This window comes from Parasteatoda tepidariorum, chromosome 3, assembly GCF_043381705.1.
Source record: "Parasteatoda tepidariorum isolate YZ-2023 chromosome 3, CAS_Ptep_4.0, whole genome shotgun sequence".
Classification (NCBI taxonomy): domain Eukaryota; kingdom Metazoa; phylum Arthropoda; class Arachnida; order Araneae; family Theridiidae; genus Parasteatoda; species Parasteatoda tepidariorum.
Genome location: NC_092206.1, coordinates 3,337,062 through 3,353,690, shown reverse-complemented (window position 1 = coordinate 3,353,690; position 16,629 = coordinate 3,337,062). Strand labels below are relative to the sequence as shown.

At 29.7% G+C, this 16,629-nt stretch overlaps 1 protein-coding gene across 1 annotated transcript in view; it reads left to right on the top strand.

Annotated features, from left to right (window-relative positions):
- LOC107436533 (Kruppel-like factor 3) overlaps positions 1 to 14,292 on the top strand; it is an 81,306-nt gene extending 67,014 nt beyond the window's left edge. The window contains exon 2 of the mRNA XM_016048295.3: positions 10,738 to 14,292. Coding sequence (XP_015903781.1) covers positions 10,738 to 11,937 — 1,200 coding nt within the window. The 3' untranslated portion in view covers positions 11,938 to 14,292. The remainder of the gene's footprint in view (positions 1 to 10,737) is intronic.
- The last annotated feature ends 2,337 nt before the right edge of the window (positions 14,293 to 16,629 follow it).

Sequence of the window (16,629 nt, the reverse complement as noted above, 5' to 3'; positions counted from 1 at the left end):
CTTCTTCTCGAGATCATTACTGTGGCAAATCAGAAAGTAACCTCATAATGACACCATATAATTTCGAAACATACGTGTGAAATAACTGTTAGTTTAAAGAGAATAAATTATAAATTTATTGTTCCGCATTAGTAATCAAAAATGGGACGGCTTTTTAGCACCGGTTATGAAATGAAATAACAAACCCAATTTAAATTTGGGAAAACCGAATATCAACGTGTTTCATTTCATTACTATTTTAATTGACGCGAAGCCTTTCCTGAATTGCTTCACAATTTCTTTTTTCATTACTAACTAAATTCTTGTTCTTTATATTCAGGCTACTTAAATATGTTTTTCGATAGCTCATTTATATTATGATTACTATAAAAAATACATATATATAAATAATGTAAAAGGAAAATACAGAGATGCCAACTGTTGTAGTTTCCAGAAAATATTTAAAAAAAAAACGATGAAGAGCTTCTATAAACTAAAATTTGTAGATTTTCTGTTTTGCTATTACAGTAGGGAACCGATTATCCGGAACGATCGGGACCATCGCTATTCCGGATAACTGATTTTTCCGGTTTTCTGAATCGCTACAAAAAGCCGTTTTTTTCGTTGTTAAACCCAACTGAAAAAATTAATTTTTTTGGAAATAATCTTAAAAAGAAGAAAAAACGATGGAGTAATACACTAATGATTATTTCCAAAATGATGGTAAGGTAAACATCTTTCAAAAAAGAAAGAAAAATCCTAAAATCTTATGAGGAAAAAAAAATTTTTTTTTTTTAAATGGCGGGAAAATTTATCGAATTTCTTTCCGGTTTTTTGGTTTTCCGGTTTTCTGATTTCCGGATAACGGGTTCTATACGTACTTTTTAAAAGCTCAGTCGGAGATAACAGCAACAAAGGGGTATTTTATATTAGCCTTTAAATAATTTCAAAGTAGTGGAGGACAAAAACCCGATAAATTACTAAACCAAATCGAATTTACTAAACCAAGAATCATGCACAGAAGAATAAATTTTGTTACCACTAGAAAATATTGATCTGCAAATCGGAGCAGGTTGGCATCTTTAAAAATATGCAATAATTGTTTTATTAATTTTAAAGTTGGGCAGTTGTGACAATTTTAGAAGTATGCAAACGTTGCACAGTTTAAACTTGAAAAAAAAATTCTACAATTGAGAATGAGATATCTGCAAGTGACGTAGTGTGGGGTATCTCGACCCTGATTGGTTGTTGTAACGCGGCATTTGTATACGCTAGCAACTGTTCTTAACATTCTACTTCGAGTAAGCCAAGCCCGTCAAGTATCAATTCTCTTAAGTGACATTAATCTATTTTCTTTCACCCTATATTTCTAACTTAACATAAAAACAGCCACGAAGCCATGTAGAATCGAAACATCGAAGTTGCCAGGTGTACAAAACAAAAATATATCACTGTTGCGATAAAATGCATAAACAAATAATACATTTGAGATAAGTTAAAGATGTAGAAGAGAAAGAATTATAATTCAATAAATTCGATGTGCAATACGGAGCTGTATTTAATTAACTTTACTTTAATTAACATTTAACTTAAATGGAGAAACTTAGTTCAATTTTAACAAGTCGTTTGGCGTACGAACGATCAGCTGGTGCTGACGTCATAGGTTACAAATGTGGGTATATGTGATCTTCTTCTTGAAGTGCAAGTATCCAATTGTTAATGGATTTTAATAATTTAAATCTCGATGAAAAAAAAGACATTGCAAATTCATTGGTTTTTATAGAAAAAGCTTATAATATTTTGAAATTTTTTTTTTATACCTTGTTAAATTTTCCTGACCAGATGGTGTACCTGTGAGGTAAAAATTAATTTTTTCATTCTCTTTTAAAGTTCTCTACTAAATTCTTTAACTTCCGCGAATGGAGCTTCAAAAAACAGCCTTCAAGTTTAAACTAAGCATTTGCAACTAACATCTAAATAACCATTAGGATGACGGACTATTATTTATTCCAGAGAGGATTTCTTAAATTTTATCTATAAAATCTTGTTGAAATCTTAAGCCTAATTCCGTTCGTTGATTAGTGACAGTCAAATTATTTTTGTACATAAATATTAGTAAGACATACGAGGTTTGTATACAAATGGATATTCGTTTAACTGATAATGCCGATGAAATTAGACCAAGGTTATGACAAAAAAGAAATATTTAATTGGAAGAACTGTCACGATTTCCTTTTATTCATATCGATTATACCTTAATAACTGTCCCGTCATCATTTCCTCTAACCACTTCCATTCATTTTCATTCCTTCTTGTCCTCAATGTCACATGACTAAGAGAACCATTTTGTTTTTAAATGAATGCTTCCGATAAGAAATGAGGTTCCATGTGGACTTATAGGAGATGCAGGGTATTCCGAATACTCAAAAGTTCCCAATGGATTTAAAGAAAATTAAAAAAAAAAAATTAATCGTAAGCGGTTATTAACAAAGCTTGAAGGATTTCATTTAAAGAAAAAAAATGGAACAACACGTCAAAAAAATAAACGATAATTTTTTTAAGGGAAACAAATTATTTGCAAAAAAGAATTTTGAATCAGTTTAAAAAATAATTTTTGTTAGCTTATGCGCTTTTTTATAACTTTCAAGAAAAAGATTGGACGCTAAATTGTGCAATATGAAGCACTGCTCACTCACAAATCTGTACAAATGTGTACAAAATTACTCCAAGCCTGTTCAATCGTCATCGAATCATTTGAGCTGTGTTCAAAACTTTTCCAGGCGAAATAATTTTTTTTATTTTTAAGATTTGCTTAATCTGCCTCAACCTGTCATAAACACATGATTTATTTAAATTTGCAGCAGATTTTTTTTAAAAAAAGTATAGAAAAAGAAATACTGCAAAATCCGGAATCAAGAATTTTATTTGCTTATGTGCTTTTTATAAGCTTTAAGAAAAAGATTGAGCACTAAATTGCGTAATACGAAAACATAGCTTACTCACAAACGCGCAAATCTGTACAAAATTGCTTCAAACTTGTTCAGTCGTCAGCAAATCATTTTAGCAGAGTTCAAAACTTTTCCAAACGAAGTATTTTTCTTAAAGTTTTGCTAAATCTACCTCAACCTGTCATAGACACAGGATTTATTTAAATTTGCTTCAGATTTAGAAAAATAAACATTGTAAAAGTTGGTAATTTTTAAAAAGGGGAAAAATAGGCCACAATCAGTTACAATACCTAATCTAATATTAATCAGACATGCTTCTCCTAATAGATCTAACATCATTTGATATACTATATGCTCTAAATTCCTGGAACATATATTGAAATTTCTATTCCACACTGCACTTACATCAGTTACATTTTTCGCTCCAAAATACTCCATGATATATTAACAATTCTTCTCCAATGTATCTTAACATTTCCGTTTCAATATATGTTAACATTTCCGTTTCACCATATATTTATATTCCTGCCCCTAACTTTGCCAGGATCTATTAATATTTTTTACTCTTCATTGCTCACACTTTTATGAAAATTTCTACCACATACCGTTGCACACGGAAAAAAATTTTAGTAAAAATTACCATACATATGTTAATGACCTTTATGTTAAAAAAAATTCTGGCAATATAAAACCAAAATATAAGGTTCTTAACCATTGATTTGGTAATTTTTCCGTTCACATGGTAACTGTTTACTTTAAATTCTGATTTTCAATATTATGGTTCCTATTACCACGCATTTAGTAAAAAATAAAAAAACTGAAAAGTAAATTTAAACAGAATAAATGGTTCTTATGCCATGCTCTATGGTATAATGATAAAATTGCCACATTGACCCAATTTTATCACATAATTAAAAAAAAAACATATTTTATAGTTAATTTTACTAAATTCACGACAAAATCTCTTCGATAAAAATTACCAAGCTTTTTGAAGTTCCCAGAGAGCTAGAGACTAGAGATGAGCTCGGGTTCGCTTTTGGAAGTCCGAGCCCAAAGAATTTTAATTAGAGCCCACCCGTGTCCGGGATACATAGGATTGCTTAGAGCCAGAGCCCGAGATACACATCGGATAAAAGCCCAATTATATGTTCTCGTCACTTGGCTTTTGATGTGTAAGCAAGGGAATTAGTAAATTAAAAACTTTTCTATCCCTAACCAGTGAAAGGAAAAGCGAAAACAAAAATTAAACCATCTGAAATTTAGGATGACTAAAAGAAAAATTTAAAAAGAAAATAATGAGTGCAGTTACAGTTAGCGCTAACCTCACACTCACAAAGCAAAAGAACAGATCGCTGCGAATTTTTATACCAAATATAAATTTTGATTTTATTATGCTTAGTAGTTGTATCAAATGTTTGTTTAAAAGTAGTAAAAAATTTAATGAAAATTTTATCCCGCCTGAAGAAGTTTTTCTGTAAACGAGCCTGCGTCAGGCCCGGGTATTATTTGGGCTCGGGATGAGTCTGTCTCATCTCTACAGGAGAAACAGTACATTTTACCATTTTCTGGTAGTTATGCCAATATTTTTTTTCGTCTATTGAAATTTCTGTTTCTCATAGTTCCAACACTGGTTAACTAACATAAATTAAAATTACTTCTTTAATCACAATTTAAGGTATTCGACTAGTTTCGACAATTTTTTTTAAACATTAATATAAAATTTCAAAAAAATTAGTGTATATGTTTAATTATGAGCAAAAACTTATAAAACAAGCAAAAAAAAATTTTAAAATGGCCATTTTTATGTAAAAATTAGGTATTTTTCGCATATACGTTAAACACTGTAATAATATTCTATCGCCCTAAACAAAAAATCCTTTGAGGATTTTATTTAGAAGGCTATCAACTATGTTTTGAACTTTTATCCTAAAAGCAAATGCATATACTACTAAATTAGGGATCAATGTTGTTAAATTTTTAAAAATCTCCGCACTTGCTAAAAAACGTGCATAAAAAATGAATCTCTACTTTTTTTTTCTCTTAGCCTGAGTGGAGATTAACGCATTTAAAGACTTAAAATCAGAAGTCTATAAAATGTTACCACCTTGCACAAAAACTGCTATAATTTTGGAAACAAATGGAGTATAAACAAAAATAAAGTATTTTTATAAAGCTACGACTACAGGAATTTTACATTTATAATAAACTCAATTTCGAAAATTTTGTCCAAAATCCTGTTTTTGCACTAGTAAGATACCTTAAATACTGCTACGAAATACTCAATCAGTGTAATATTTAACAATAAACATATCAACACTTAACATATACCTATTTCTAACATAGCCGGTCAAATGGCAGGACTTTATGTTTCTTGATTGAATATATGAAATATGAATGTTAGGAAGGAAATAAACTAAAAAAACTTTATTATTAAACAAAATTGTATATGCCAGTTTTTATGTATTGCAAACACAAAGAATAAGAATTTTTAATTCATTGCTCAACGTGCATTTCCATTGTACATTTTCCGCAAACATATTTCTTTTAATTATTATTATTTCTAAAATTCTTATAATTATTCTTGTAATTATAAGAATATATAACAATTCTAATTCGTATAATTATTATTATAATTAATATTATTTCTGCTAAGAACTTGTGCTCTCTTGATTGTTTCGACATTTTTCTGGGTACAAACTAACAGTTAGTTAGAAATGAAGTAAAGCTATCGAAATAATCATATAAGCTACTTACTAAAACATTTAGTTTTTGTCACTTTTTCTGACACAAAAAAGCCAATCTAAAATTTTAGGTAGTTTTTTGAAATTTGAATTCACAGTTATTCAGTTTGAACTCATACTATGAAACAGTCTTTGCAGAAATGTGCAACTGCAATACGTTGAACACCAATTACATCCTAATTTCTGAACCGATAACCTTAAGAAGCAATAAATTGTTCTCCCTGTCAAATGACCGATTATGGTAGATATAGGTATACAACAAGTATTATTCGAAACAAACAAAATACAAAAAAAGAGAAAAAAATAGAAGATTTACTTTATATTATTGTTAGAAAAAATCATGAAGTCAAATGCGCAAAAACGATAAGATAATAAACGCTTTTTCGATGCAAAATTTCTAAACGGTCATTTGACGGTTTTTGGTATGTTTAGTGTTAAATGCTGCTACGAAATACCCAATCAGTGTAATATTTAAATCATTTAAAAAACCGATTCTTCAAGAAAAGTGAGCGACACTTGTATAACGAAAGTACCCGGAAAATGTATAAGTAAACAAGATCACAGACTTATCTCATTTCAAAAACACTTGAAAAAGAACTCATTAACTTATCACAATGAATAATGATCCGATCTTAAACAAGGATGAGGACGTAAACATAACTACTTTCGATAAACTGGAGACTACGATTGAGCTCTAGTTTTTGTTCTTGAATCGATAGAATGAGACGTACCTAACGATCTCATGAATAAAAATCGTATTTGCTATATCTTTGGCAATAATTGTTGGAACAACAAACATGACACCTCTCTATGATTTATGCTGTCTTTACCGTAGAAATTCATGAAGTAATAATGGAGAGAGCAAAATAGTTTTCCTGTTGTTCGAGAACTGTATTTTAATGCAGTTCAATGTACAACATGCGTTTAAAATGAATAAAATAAATAGTTAATGAAGCTGGTATGTTTTCTTTCCAAAATTTAATTACCATCACTTTTTTCTTAAGATTTCAGGTCGCGTTATTTTTGATTTTTCAATTAAAAAAATTAATGATTAGCAAAAATTGTTGTTGTTGTTGTTGTTAATTTACGTCGCACTAGAGCTTCACAATGGGCTATTGGCGACGGTCTGGGAAACATCCCGGAGGATGATCCGAAGACATGCTCTCACAATTTTGATCCTCTGCGGAGGGGATTAACAAAAATTAATTCCCTTAAATTATTCATTGAATGAATGATAATCTGGCAAATTCTGCCTCATTCTTCCAATTAAAGTAATCGTTTACGCTGACAAAATATGTTTAGAGAGTAGTTGTGATAATTGCATTGAGTTTAATTTCCTAACAAGATCACAATATACAACATTAGATTACTATTAAAGATTATTACAATTCTGGCAAATTCTGCCTTATTCTTCCAAAATAAATTAATCACTTACGCTCGCAAAATATGTTTAGAGACTAGTTGTAATAATTGAACCGAGCTTCATTTCCAAACAAGATAATTGACAATATACAACTTTAGATTACTTGTAAAGATTATTACAACTCTGGCAAATTCTGCCTCATTCTTCCAAATAACGCAATTAATTTTTCTGCAAAATATGTTTAGAGAGTAGTACTAATAATTGAACTGAGTTTCATTTTCAAACAAGATCACAATATAAAGGAGCTTAGATTACTTGTGAAGATTATTACGATTCTGGCAAATTCTGCCTCATTCTTCGAAATAACGTAATTGTTTTCGCTGACAAAATATGTTTAGAGAGCAGTTGTAATAATTGCACAGAGTTTCATTTCCTAACGAGATAAAAGTATGCAACTTTAGATTACTTGTAAAGATTATTACAATTCTGCCTCATTCTTCCAAATAACGCAATTTTATTTCAATATATTTAAAAAAAATTTTCAGCATATGAAACATCCTGGTTTACCTTAACTCGCTTTTTTTCCTATACTTTTAAATGACATATGTAGGTGAAAAAGAATTTGCAATGAAAGGTATGTTCCACGGTATAGCGTCCTTTTAAGGACGAATACAACCACCATCGTCGGGCACATACGTAATTTTTTTTAAAGTGATCAGTTACTTGAATCCGTGATTAAAAGTAATCGTAATCAATAATTACATAATAATTATCTTTACAAATTATTGAATAAGTAATAATAGTAGTAATTTGATAATAAAATTATTTCATGTTTTAAAACACGATATCTGAGGGCTATTTTAAGTACAAAATTTTAATAATAAGTTTGTGGAGTCACTTTATTTCGATTTTTTTTAAATTGTTCAGTTTCATGAAAACATGTTTTGTTAAGCATTGTATACTCTATTCCAGAGATGTTCTCGGTTTTAGCTTCTGTACCATTTTATCCTGTTCCAAAAAAATATGACAAAAAATTTAGTTATTTGGTTTGTTTTTCACATAATAATAACTGCGAAGATTATATTCATAAAGTTTTGTGTTCAATTACATATTTTGTGTACAGAAAATCCTTTCGAAAATGCTCTTTATAAAAACGGAATTTTTCGCTTCACGCTGGTTTAATTTTTGGAGCATACTGAACCGCAATATCTTTCAAATCTGAAGAAACCTTATAGTTGAACCACATCATCATACATCTTAACTACAAGATTAAATTTGAACGAAAACTGAGGGTACAATTTAACACCTTCTGTAGGTTGCAGGAAATTTGCGTCTGATTCAAAAAACGGATCTCAGTAACTGACCAATTCTTTTATATCAGTCACTGTTTTCAATGATTAAATTGTTTTAGGCTGTAAGTTAAGAATGATTTTACTTCAAATATTTAAAATATGTATCAAATTTTTATTGAGCCTCCTGAAACCCCAATATATATAGCAGCATTCACTATACCTTAAAAAATAAAATATTTTTGTTTCTGTTTGCATGCTTTTATAAAGCGATTGTTTATGTGACAATTTACGTTATCTATACCCTATCTAAGGAGATTTTAATTAGATTGAAGAATTTTAAGGAAGTTGAGTGATTTGATCCGCGCAACTTTTTGGATAATTCCATGGCAAATAAACATATTATTTGAGTCTAATGAATTATTTCATTAACATTTTTTTATTAAAATTTAAAATTTTTTAATTAACAGTTAAAATTTAAGTTAATAAAATTAAAAATTAGTTTAATTAACAGTTACAAATTAAATTATTATATCTAAAATAATAATGAATTATAATAGTGTTTTCATTTTATCGTATATATGAGTATACTTCCTTTTAAGCTTTCTTAAGTAAAAATAAACACCTCCGATATTAAATCAGCAACATCGGGTACCAGGAGTATTCTTCATGTAAATATTTTTTAATTGTTCAACTTTGCTTAATAAAGTCATATAATTCTCTTAGAGTTTTCTATTGCTGTTCTAGATAAAAGAATACAGCACAGGTTTCTTTGCATACTCTTTGTTACACGAGGAAAAACTAGATACAATGTTAAATCTTTGGGGAACAATTATTAAAAATATATTCCCCTGAAAAAAAAAAATTAAATTACATATAAGATTGTAATTAGTCGAAGGATTATAAATGTTCACTATCTTTTGATTAATTTCAACTTCATTAATTACAGACATTTTTTCTAACCATTTTAATTTATATTGTTGTTCCCATTAAACTTGCTCAACGTAATTAATATTGTAATGTATAGTTCAACTCAACGTCTTGTAAGCAATCAAGAAAGTACTCCAAATCTTTTTAGCAAGCAAAAGTAATGCGGTCAGATTGTAAAAGTGGTACCAGATCAAGAAAGAAAAAAAAAAGAAAAAAACGGAACATATATTAAATTGGTGAACTGTGACCTTCGACACTTAAATCTCTTTTAATCCGATTTAATATATACATTGAATTATAAACTATGACAGCATTGTCATTCTTTATCGGAAAATCTTTGAACAAATGAAAGAGAACGGAATGCAAGTAGACTTTTGCTATCAGTTCTCATCTTTTGAACACCAGTACTTTTTTGCCATTCTGTTGCAAATTCCTTCAAATATCTCAAAAAGAATAAATGTAATTTTGAATATGTAGAACACTTTGAAGACTTCCTTTCTTTATATTCTTTAGAATATCTTTTTTTTTGTTGTTGTTGCCCTGGATATGTTTGTCTTTTAGTTAGCGCAAATTCAAAAACTTACTTGGTGTAGTTTTGAAATTGTATAATCTATGCCAAAATAGTCATTAAATTTATATCTTGTGATTACTATTAAACTGCTTTAGTGTATTCCGAGTTGAAGATCTAAGACCGACACAAAAGAATGTATGAAATTCGTATATTTTATTTAACATGATTTGCGATTTGCTTTAGGATAAATGAAACCTATGAGTTTTATGCACATTTTTTTCTGCATTTATCTCACATTTATCACAACAGAATTATTTAAATATCAGCTTCTTACAATAAATATCTACAGGTACCTGATATTTATTAGATTTAACCAAAGGCCGAAGAGGCCGGATTTAGGGCTTTCAAATTTCTAGGGACTCAAATTTTGCAAATAATGTTTTTGTTCTTTCCCAAAGGAATAAAATACAGGTTTAAATTCTCACATTGCATAATTTTCTATGGTTGTATATCATACAAAAGTATTTTCGTACACAAACATTTGGTACGAAATTGCAATCATTGGTGCCTCAGACTCGAATGTCGCCAGATATAAAAAGAATTCTTTTTTAATGGCAGGCTCTGAATTTCAGAAGATGTCGGAAGTGTTGCTCGTTTAACGTTTCCCGGTCGGCACCTGTGAATCTAAGTCACAGAGGCGAACAAAAATACTACGCCACACTGCTACAGATACCTGTTTATAGGGTGGGCCTTAGTCACACAACACAAAGAGAGAAACATTCATTCCCTGAGCGGAATTCGAACCCGCGACCATTGGCTTTACAACCACGTACGCTGACCGCTCGGCCATCTGGTCGGCATATAAAACGAATTGTAAATAGTTTTTACTTGAGAAATCAATATTTTCCCCCCTCCATGTCAACATTTAGTTTTTGCAGATTTTCTATAAATACTGATTGCTCTATTTATTTTTCAGATGTGGCAGGACATTGAAAGTGTTCTCTTAGGAGACCTTCATCCCCAGGAGCACCAAATGAAAGTGTCCATGAATGCAATGAAATTCCATCCGCCCAATAACCAGCTATCCATGTTGGACAATGTCCAGAAACGAATTACGTCACCCTCTCTCAATCCTCTTCCGGAAGACAACAATTCCTCCGGAAGGTATGAGGATATCGGTGCTTACATGGACTTCGTACTCTGTGGTTCCTCCAGCAATAACGCGCAATCGACTGTGATTTACGACGACAACGTCGACTTCGACGAAAGTGTAAAGCAAGAAATTAATAATAGTTTGACTGTGAATGAAACTGATTCGCCAATGGAGCCGATTTTGCCTAATCTAGAACCCATGGAACAGAGCAAGGAAAGGTTCTCCCAACTAAGTAACTGTATTCCACAGCAACTTACCCAACACCAACCTCCCACAAATCATATAGTATCTCCTTACACGTCAACACTGAACCCCAACATGTGGGTGACATACAATACAAGCGCCAATGCTGTGATTGCGAGTCAAATGTCACCCCCTGCGTCGCCCGAGCGGACGGGTCAGCAGTTGGTCATGAAATCTACCAATGGCCTGCTGATGGACAACTTTGTACCGCCGCCGAACCTCATAAACCCAGTCCAAACGCAGTTTGGGCCTCCATTGGTGTCCCATCCCGGTCAGCACCAGCAACCTCAACAGCCACATCTGAGGATGGTGACGCCGCCATCTTCGCCCCATTTAGCGGAGTTACTCAACAACAATCGTGCCACCACTGCGGTTCCCACTGGTTTCACAGCGACGCATCAGACTGTATTTGCTAGTATGCCCGAAATGCGAGATCAGCAGTCGCAGCAACAGCCGGGGAGCATGGTGGCCAAACCCAAGAGGGGCAGAAGAGGTTTCGGCAGAAAGAAGATAACGACGCACACTTGCTCGCATCCAGGTTGTTCAAAGACTTATACTAAAAGTTCGCACCTCAAAGCCCATTTGCGCACTCACACAGGTGAGAAACCTTATCAGTGCAACTGGAAAGGTTGCGGGTGGAAGTTTGCTCGATCGGATGAACTTACACGACATTACAGAAAACACACTGGTGACCGTCCTTTCCAGTGCAGACTATGTGAGAGAGCATTTTCTCGCTCTGACCATCTCTCTTTACACATGAAGAGGCACACAGCTGTATAAATTCCATTACACATGAATCTCTCCCAATACTTAAGGCTGTTTTTTTAAAAGCATTTCTTCTTTTTTTTTAATTGTTCGTTAACAGTTATGAATTGCTGTTAGGTTTTGTCCACTTCCAACGAAAGAATCTTTTACAGTTAAGTAAAATGGTGCAAAACTTTAATTTAAAGAAAATTCAGTTTCTTCTAATTGAAAATGGCCCAAAATTTCTATTAAAAAAAAACAATGTCTTAAAAAACAAAGTATTCGCGTTCTAATTTTCTAATATTTTCGAAATTGCTCCGTTACTGCTGAGTTCGTAACAGTTAAGAATTTCTGTTATGTTTTGTTCTCTTCTAAACTTTTCGAAGAATCGAAAGAATCTTTTACAGTTAATGAAAATGGTGCAAAACTTTAATTTGAAGACAATTCAGTTTTTAATTGAAAATTGCCCAAAATTTCAATTGAAAAATGCAAAGCATTTGCGTTCTAATTTTCTAATATTTTCGCGAAATTACTCTGTTACTGCAAAGTTTATTACTTTTGTCTTTTAATAGTTGAGTTGACTCTTTTATACAAATAGAATTCGTGGAATAAAAGTAATGCTTTAATTCGATTTTCATGAGCTCTAATTTTGACATTTATTTGCCGTGGTGAAACTGCTTTCTAAAAACAGCCTTAATTTAAGCCCTATACTCTTCAGCTCCTTGATAACGCTATTTCTCTTAGCTATTTATTTAATGTTTTCGATTAAATATTTTTTTTGGGTAAAGACTGTTAGTTAATGAAATACCTTTTAAAATCATATTTTAATAATTAATAAAAACCGAATGTCTCATAAAATCATATTTTTAATAGAAAGCAGAAAAATAAAAGTACTACACAATAATATTTGTAATAAAATGAGAAATTTTAAATTCCGGTTGAAATATGTGTTTAAGGCTAATATGATACTAATTTGAAAGAAAAAAGTATTTGTAATTATCAGTTCCTTGAATATTTTTTAAAAATCAAATTTAGCCAAACGTTAGTGCTGGTGATTTAGTGTCATATATAGATAAAAAAAATATTATAAAAATATCATAATTTTCATTTGGTTTAAGTTTTTCACAGCTTTTTTCTTAAATTATTTTACGCTGCACTCACGCTACTGTAACCATATTAATTTTATTTCTGTTTGAATGCAAGGCTCATTTGAATAAATTGCGTTTTTGAAATTTAGACTATTTTCACATTTTTTATTGCATTACCAAAAAAACTATTTAAATTTATCATACAGTTTAACCCCCGATAAGAAATGATATAGTACATTATTTTTTTTATTTTAATTAAAAATATATTTATTTTAAGTTAAAGAGGATTCATTTCGCATTTTTAATCTTTATTGAAGATGTTTTTTTTTGCATGAGTATGTATTAAAAGTTCAGGTATATTTCATGAAGCATTAAAAAAATTTAAAATAAATTTAACTAATTTTTGATATAATCGAAAACATGTTTTATTAAACAAATGTAAATTTATTACAAAGAAAACTATACTTAAATAATATTATTCATTTTCAGACTTTTTTACTACTAACATTTAAAAAAAGATGTATGTTAAAAATAGTTGTTTACAGTACCTTTCCTAAATAAATTGAACAAAACGTCAATTTTTTTTTTAATTTATGAAAAAAACTGAAGCATTCTGTATTGTCAATAGTATTTATAAATTCCTGATTTTGTGAAGTTTACAATTTAAGATGCATGTTAAATATCACATGGTTTTAACATTATTTTTTGGAAAATAGCAAAAACGTGAAAAAGTTTTTCAAAAACAGCTTTCAAAATATCAGCACCAGTTGCATTTTGTTTGGAAGAGGGGGGGGGGCAAAACAAAATTATATCTCACATTCTCAAGATAAAAAAAAAATATTTTTGTTTTTACGTATTTGAAAATTATCTTAAATTTTTAAAGAAATAATAATCTTAAGAATTATAATCTGATATTTGTTCGTCATGCTCCTTAAACTTTTAAATACTGAACATTTTAAACGAAAATTAAAAAAATATGAAGAGAATATTGTAACAATATAAAACGGTGGTTTTTCTAATTATTAAAGAAAGTTGAAAAAATAATGATTATGCCTAATTATTGATAAAGGCGTCCTTCACGGTGATAAAAATAATGTAAAAATAATAAAAATAATGTAAAAATAATGTTAATGTAAATTAAAATGTTTTATTAGTATAAAGCAAAATGGATGTTCTATAAAAAATGCAGAAAGAAAATTACTTCTCGACAAATCTTCTATATTGTGTTCTCCTTTTTTATGTCTTAACTTTTTGACTGAAATCTGACAGTCTGTCAATTTAAATAAGAAAAAAAAAAGAAAAATGTTTATTTTATGAATTATATGATGGTCAACTGTCTAGTCCAATCCAAATATCATTCCTAAGAAAATAAAGAAATTATAAAAGAGATTTATATAAAGATTTTTACAAATTTATTATAATTATTTTGAGTGTAAATGGAAAATATTTTTTGTATATTATAAATTTTAAGAGAGATTTTATATATTTTGTGTTATTTTATGTATAGGTAAAAAAAATGAAATATTATGTTTTATAATCTAAAAATATTTTAATTTTTTTACATAGTTTTTTGTAAATATATTTAGAATTGAAGAGTATGAAATTTTGGTTATTCCCCTAAGAGTAAACGAATAAAATAGAAAATGATAATGACTTTTTTTTTTTTTGAAATTGTATTCCATACTTGTATGAGTATTTCAATTATATTTGCAATGTATTTTTTTCTTATATTATGCATGCAATAGATCATTTTGAGTTATTGATTTTTTGTATTCATTTAACAACTAAAAGAAGATTTTGAGTCGATACAAACTTTCTGGCTAAAAATGTGAAACTAAAATTGTTTTAATGACTATCGAGAAACTTAACTATTTTATTCATGCTTAAGATGTTTTTTACTATTTAAATGTGGATCCTTAATTTTCAAATGCGATTTTGATTTATGGTCCATTAGTTAGATAAAAGAATTATTGTAAGAAATTTTAAACTAAATCTTCTAGAAAAAAGTAAATTATAGCAGGTGTGGAAGGAGGGAAAGATGTATTAATATTGTTATTTTATATTCAAACCTTATACGTTCACTTCAGCTTAACTCGATAAGTTCTAATAAATTTTCTATGACTCCATTAAAGCCAAAGTTGCAATTTTTCAACATCTATTTATCAACGTTACATAATATATCAATAATTTATCAGCGTTATATATTTTATCAACGTAATACTAAGGGAAAAAAAATCTCTGCTACATTATCATATCTATGCTTAATCATTACTGGCGACGACAAAATTTAAGAAAAAAATATATTTTAAAGTAAATGACGAAATAATATCGATAGATAATAATGACTCATTTTTAAAAAATTAAATTAAAGTAAAGGGTTTGGGATTTTTATATTCAGCCATTAGGGCCTATATTCAATTGCAATATACAATTCACACATTTGTAATGAATGTACATTTCAATTCCGAATATCCTAGAAAATATAACTGTGATAATATTTTTATGCTAAATGTTATTTTAGTTTTGGTAGTATTGTTTTTCTAAAATTTCAAAATATTACGAAATTGTTACTTTTCACAAATGCAGTTATTGGGAAGTAATTTCTAGCTGATTTCGATCGTTTTCTTAATATACAAATTGTGACTTTGGCACTAATGAGTTCATATGTTTTATCTAAATAAAAAATCATAAATCCTGTAGTAATTTCTCTTCAAAAAATGTAATCTACTTTATGCAGATTCTAATAAAAGAATTGATTTTAATAATTTCCATTAAATTGAAGGTTTTCCTCGCTCAGCATTGAACTTTAAAAAACACTTTTTTTTACATTTATAATTAAATTAATTTAAAGAAAAGGAAAATAAACTTGAATAGTATTATGTGTCAGAACAAAGCAGCTTATAGTAATTTTTCAAAGTACTAATGAATGAAGTCTTTAAAAAAATAGAAATGTATATTATTGTTCCAATTTATTTTACTCGAAAAAATTCGGAAAATTTATATTCATTGTATAATTGTACTAAACATGAAATCTTGTAAACTTGTTCAGTGTTTTTATGAATGTGTATAAAAAAAAATTGGTGTCAATATATGTTTAAAAACTGAATGTAACGGTATTAAGTAATAATAGTGTCCTCGCTTATGTGTTCAACAGCTGTAGAAACAAACGTTATCTATAAATTATGAATTATGTAAAAACTATCTGGTGTGTTCATTTTTGTGTTTGTGATCATCACTCATATCACGTTCTATATTTGCTTTCAGCCGTTTTTCTCCAGCTGTTTCGATCTCAATCGTCAGCCAAGAGAGTTTTCTTACCGTTTCGATCACGTGTCTACGCTCAACGGTAAAATATTTTCTACCTTTCCAGTAATATGCCAGCTCTCAGCCTCAAAACTTTTCTGTAACTGTTCCAATCGTCCACCTTTTCCTATTCAACTAATATTCAATACCGTTTTGGTCATATGTCTACTCAGACAAATCGTTTTAAACGTTCCAGTCGTGCGTCTGCTCTCAGCCACAAAAGCTTTTTTTTTTTATAACAGTTCCAGTCGTTTGTCTTCTACTCAACAAAGCTTTATTACAGTTCTGTTCATGTGTCTACTCTCAGTCAAATCGTCTCAAACGTTCCAGGCGTGTG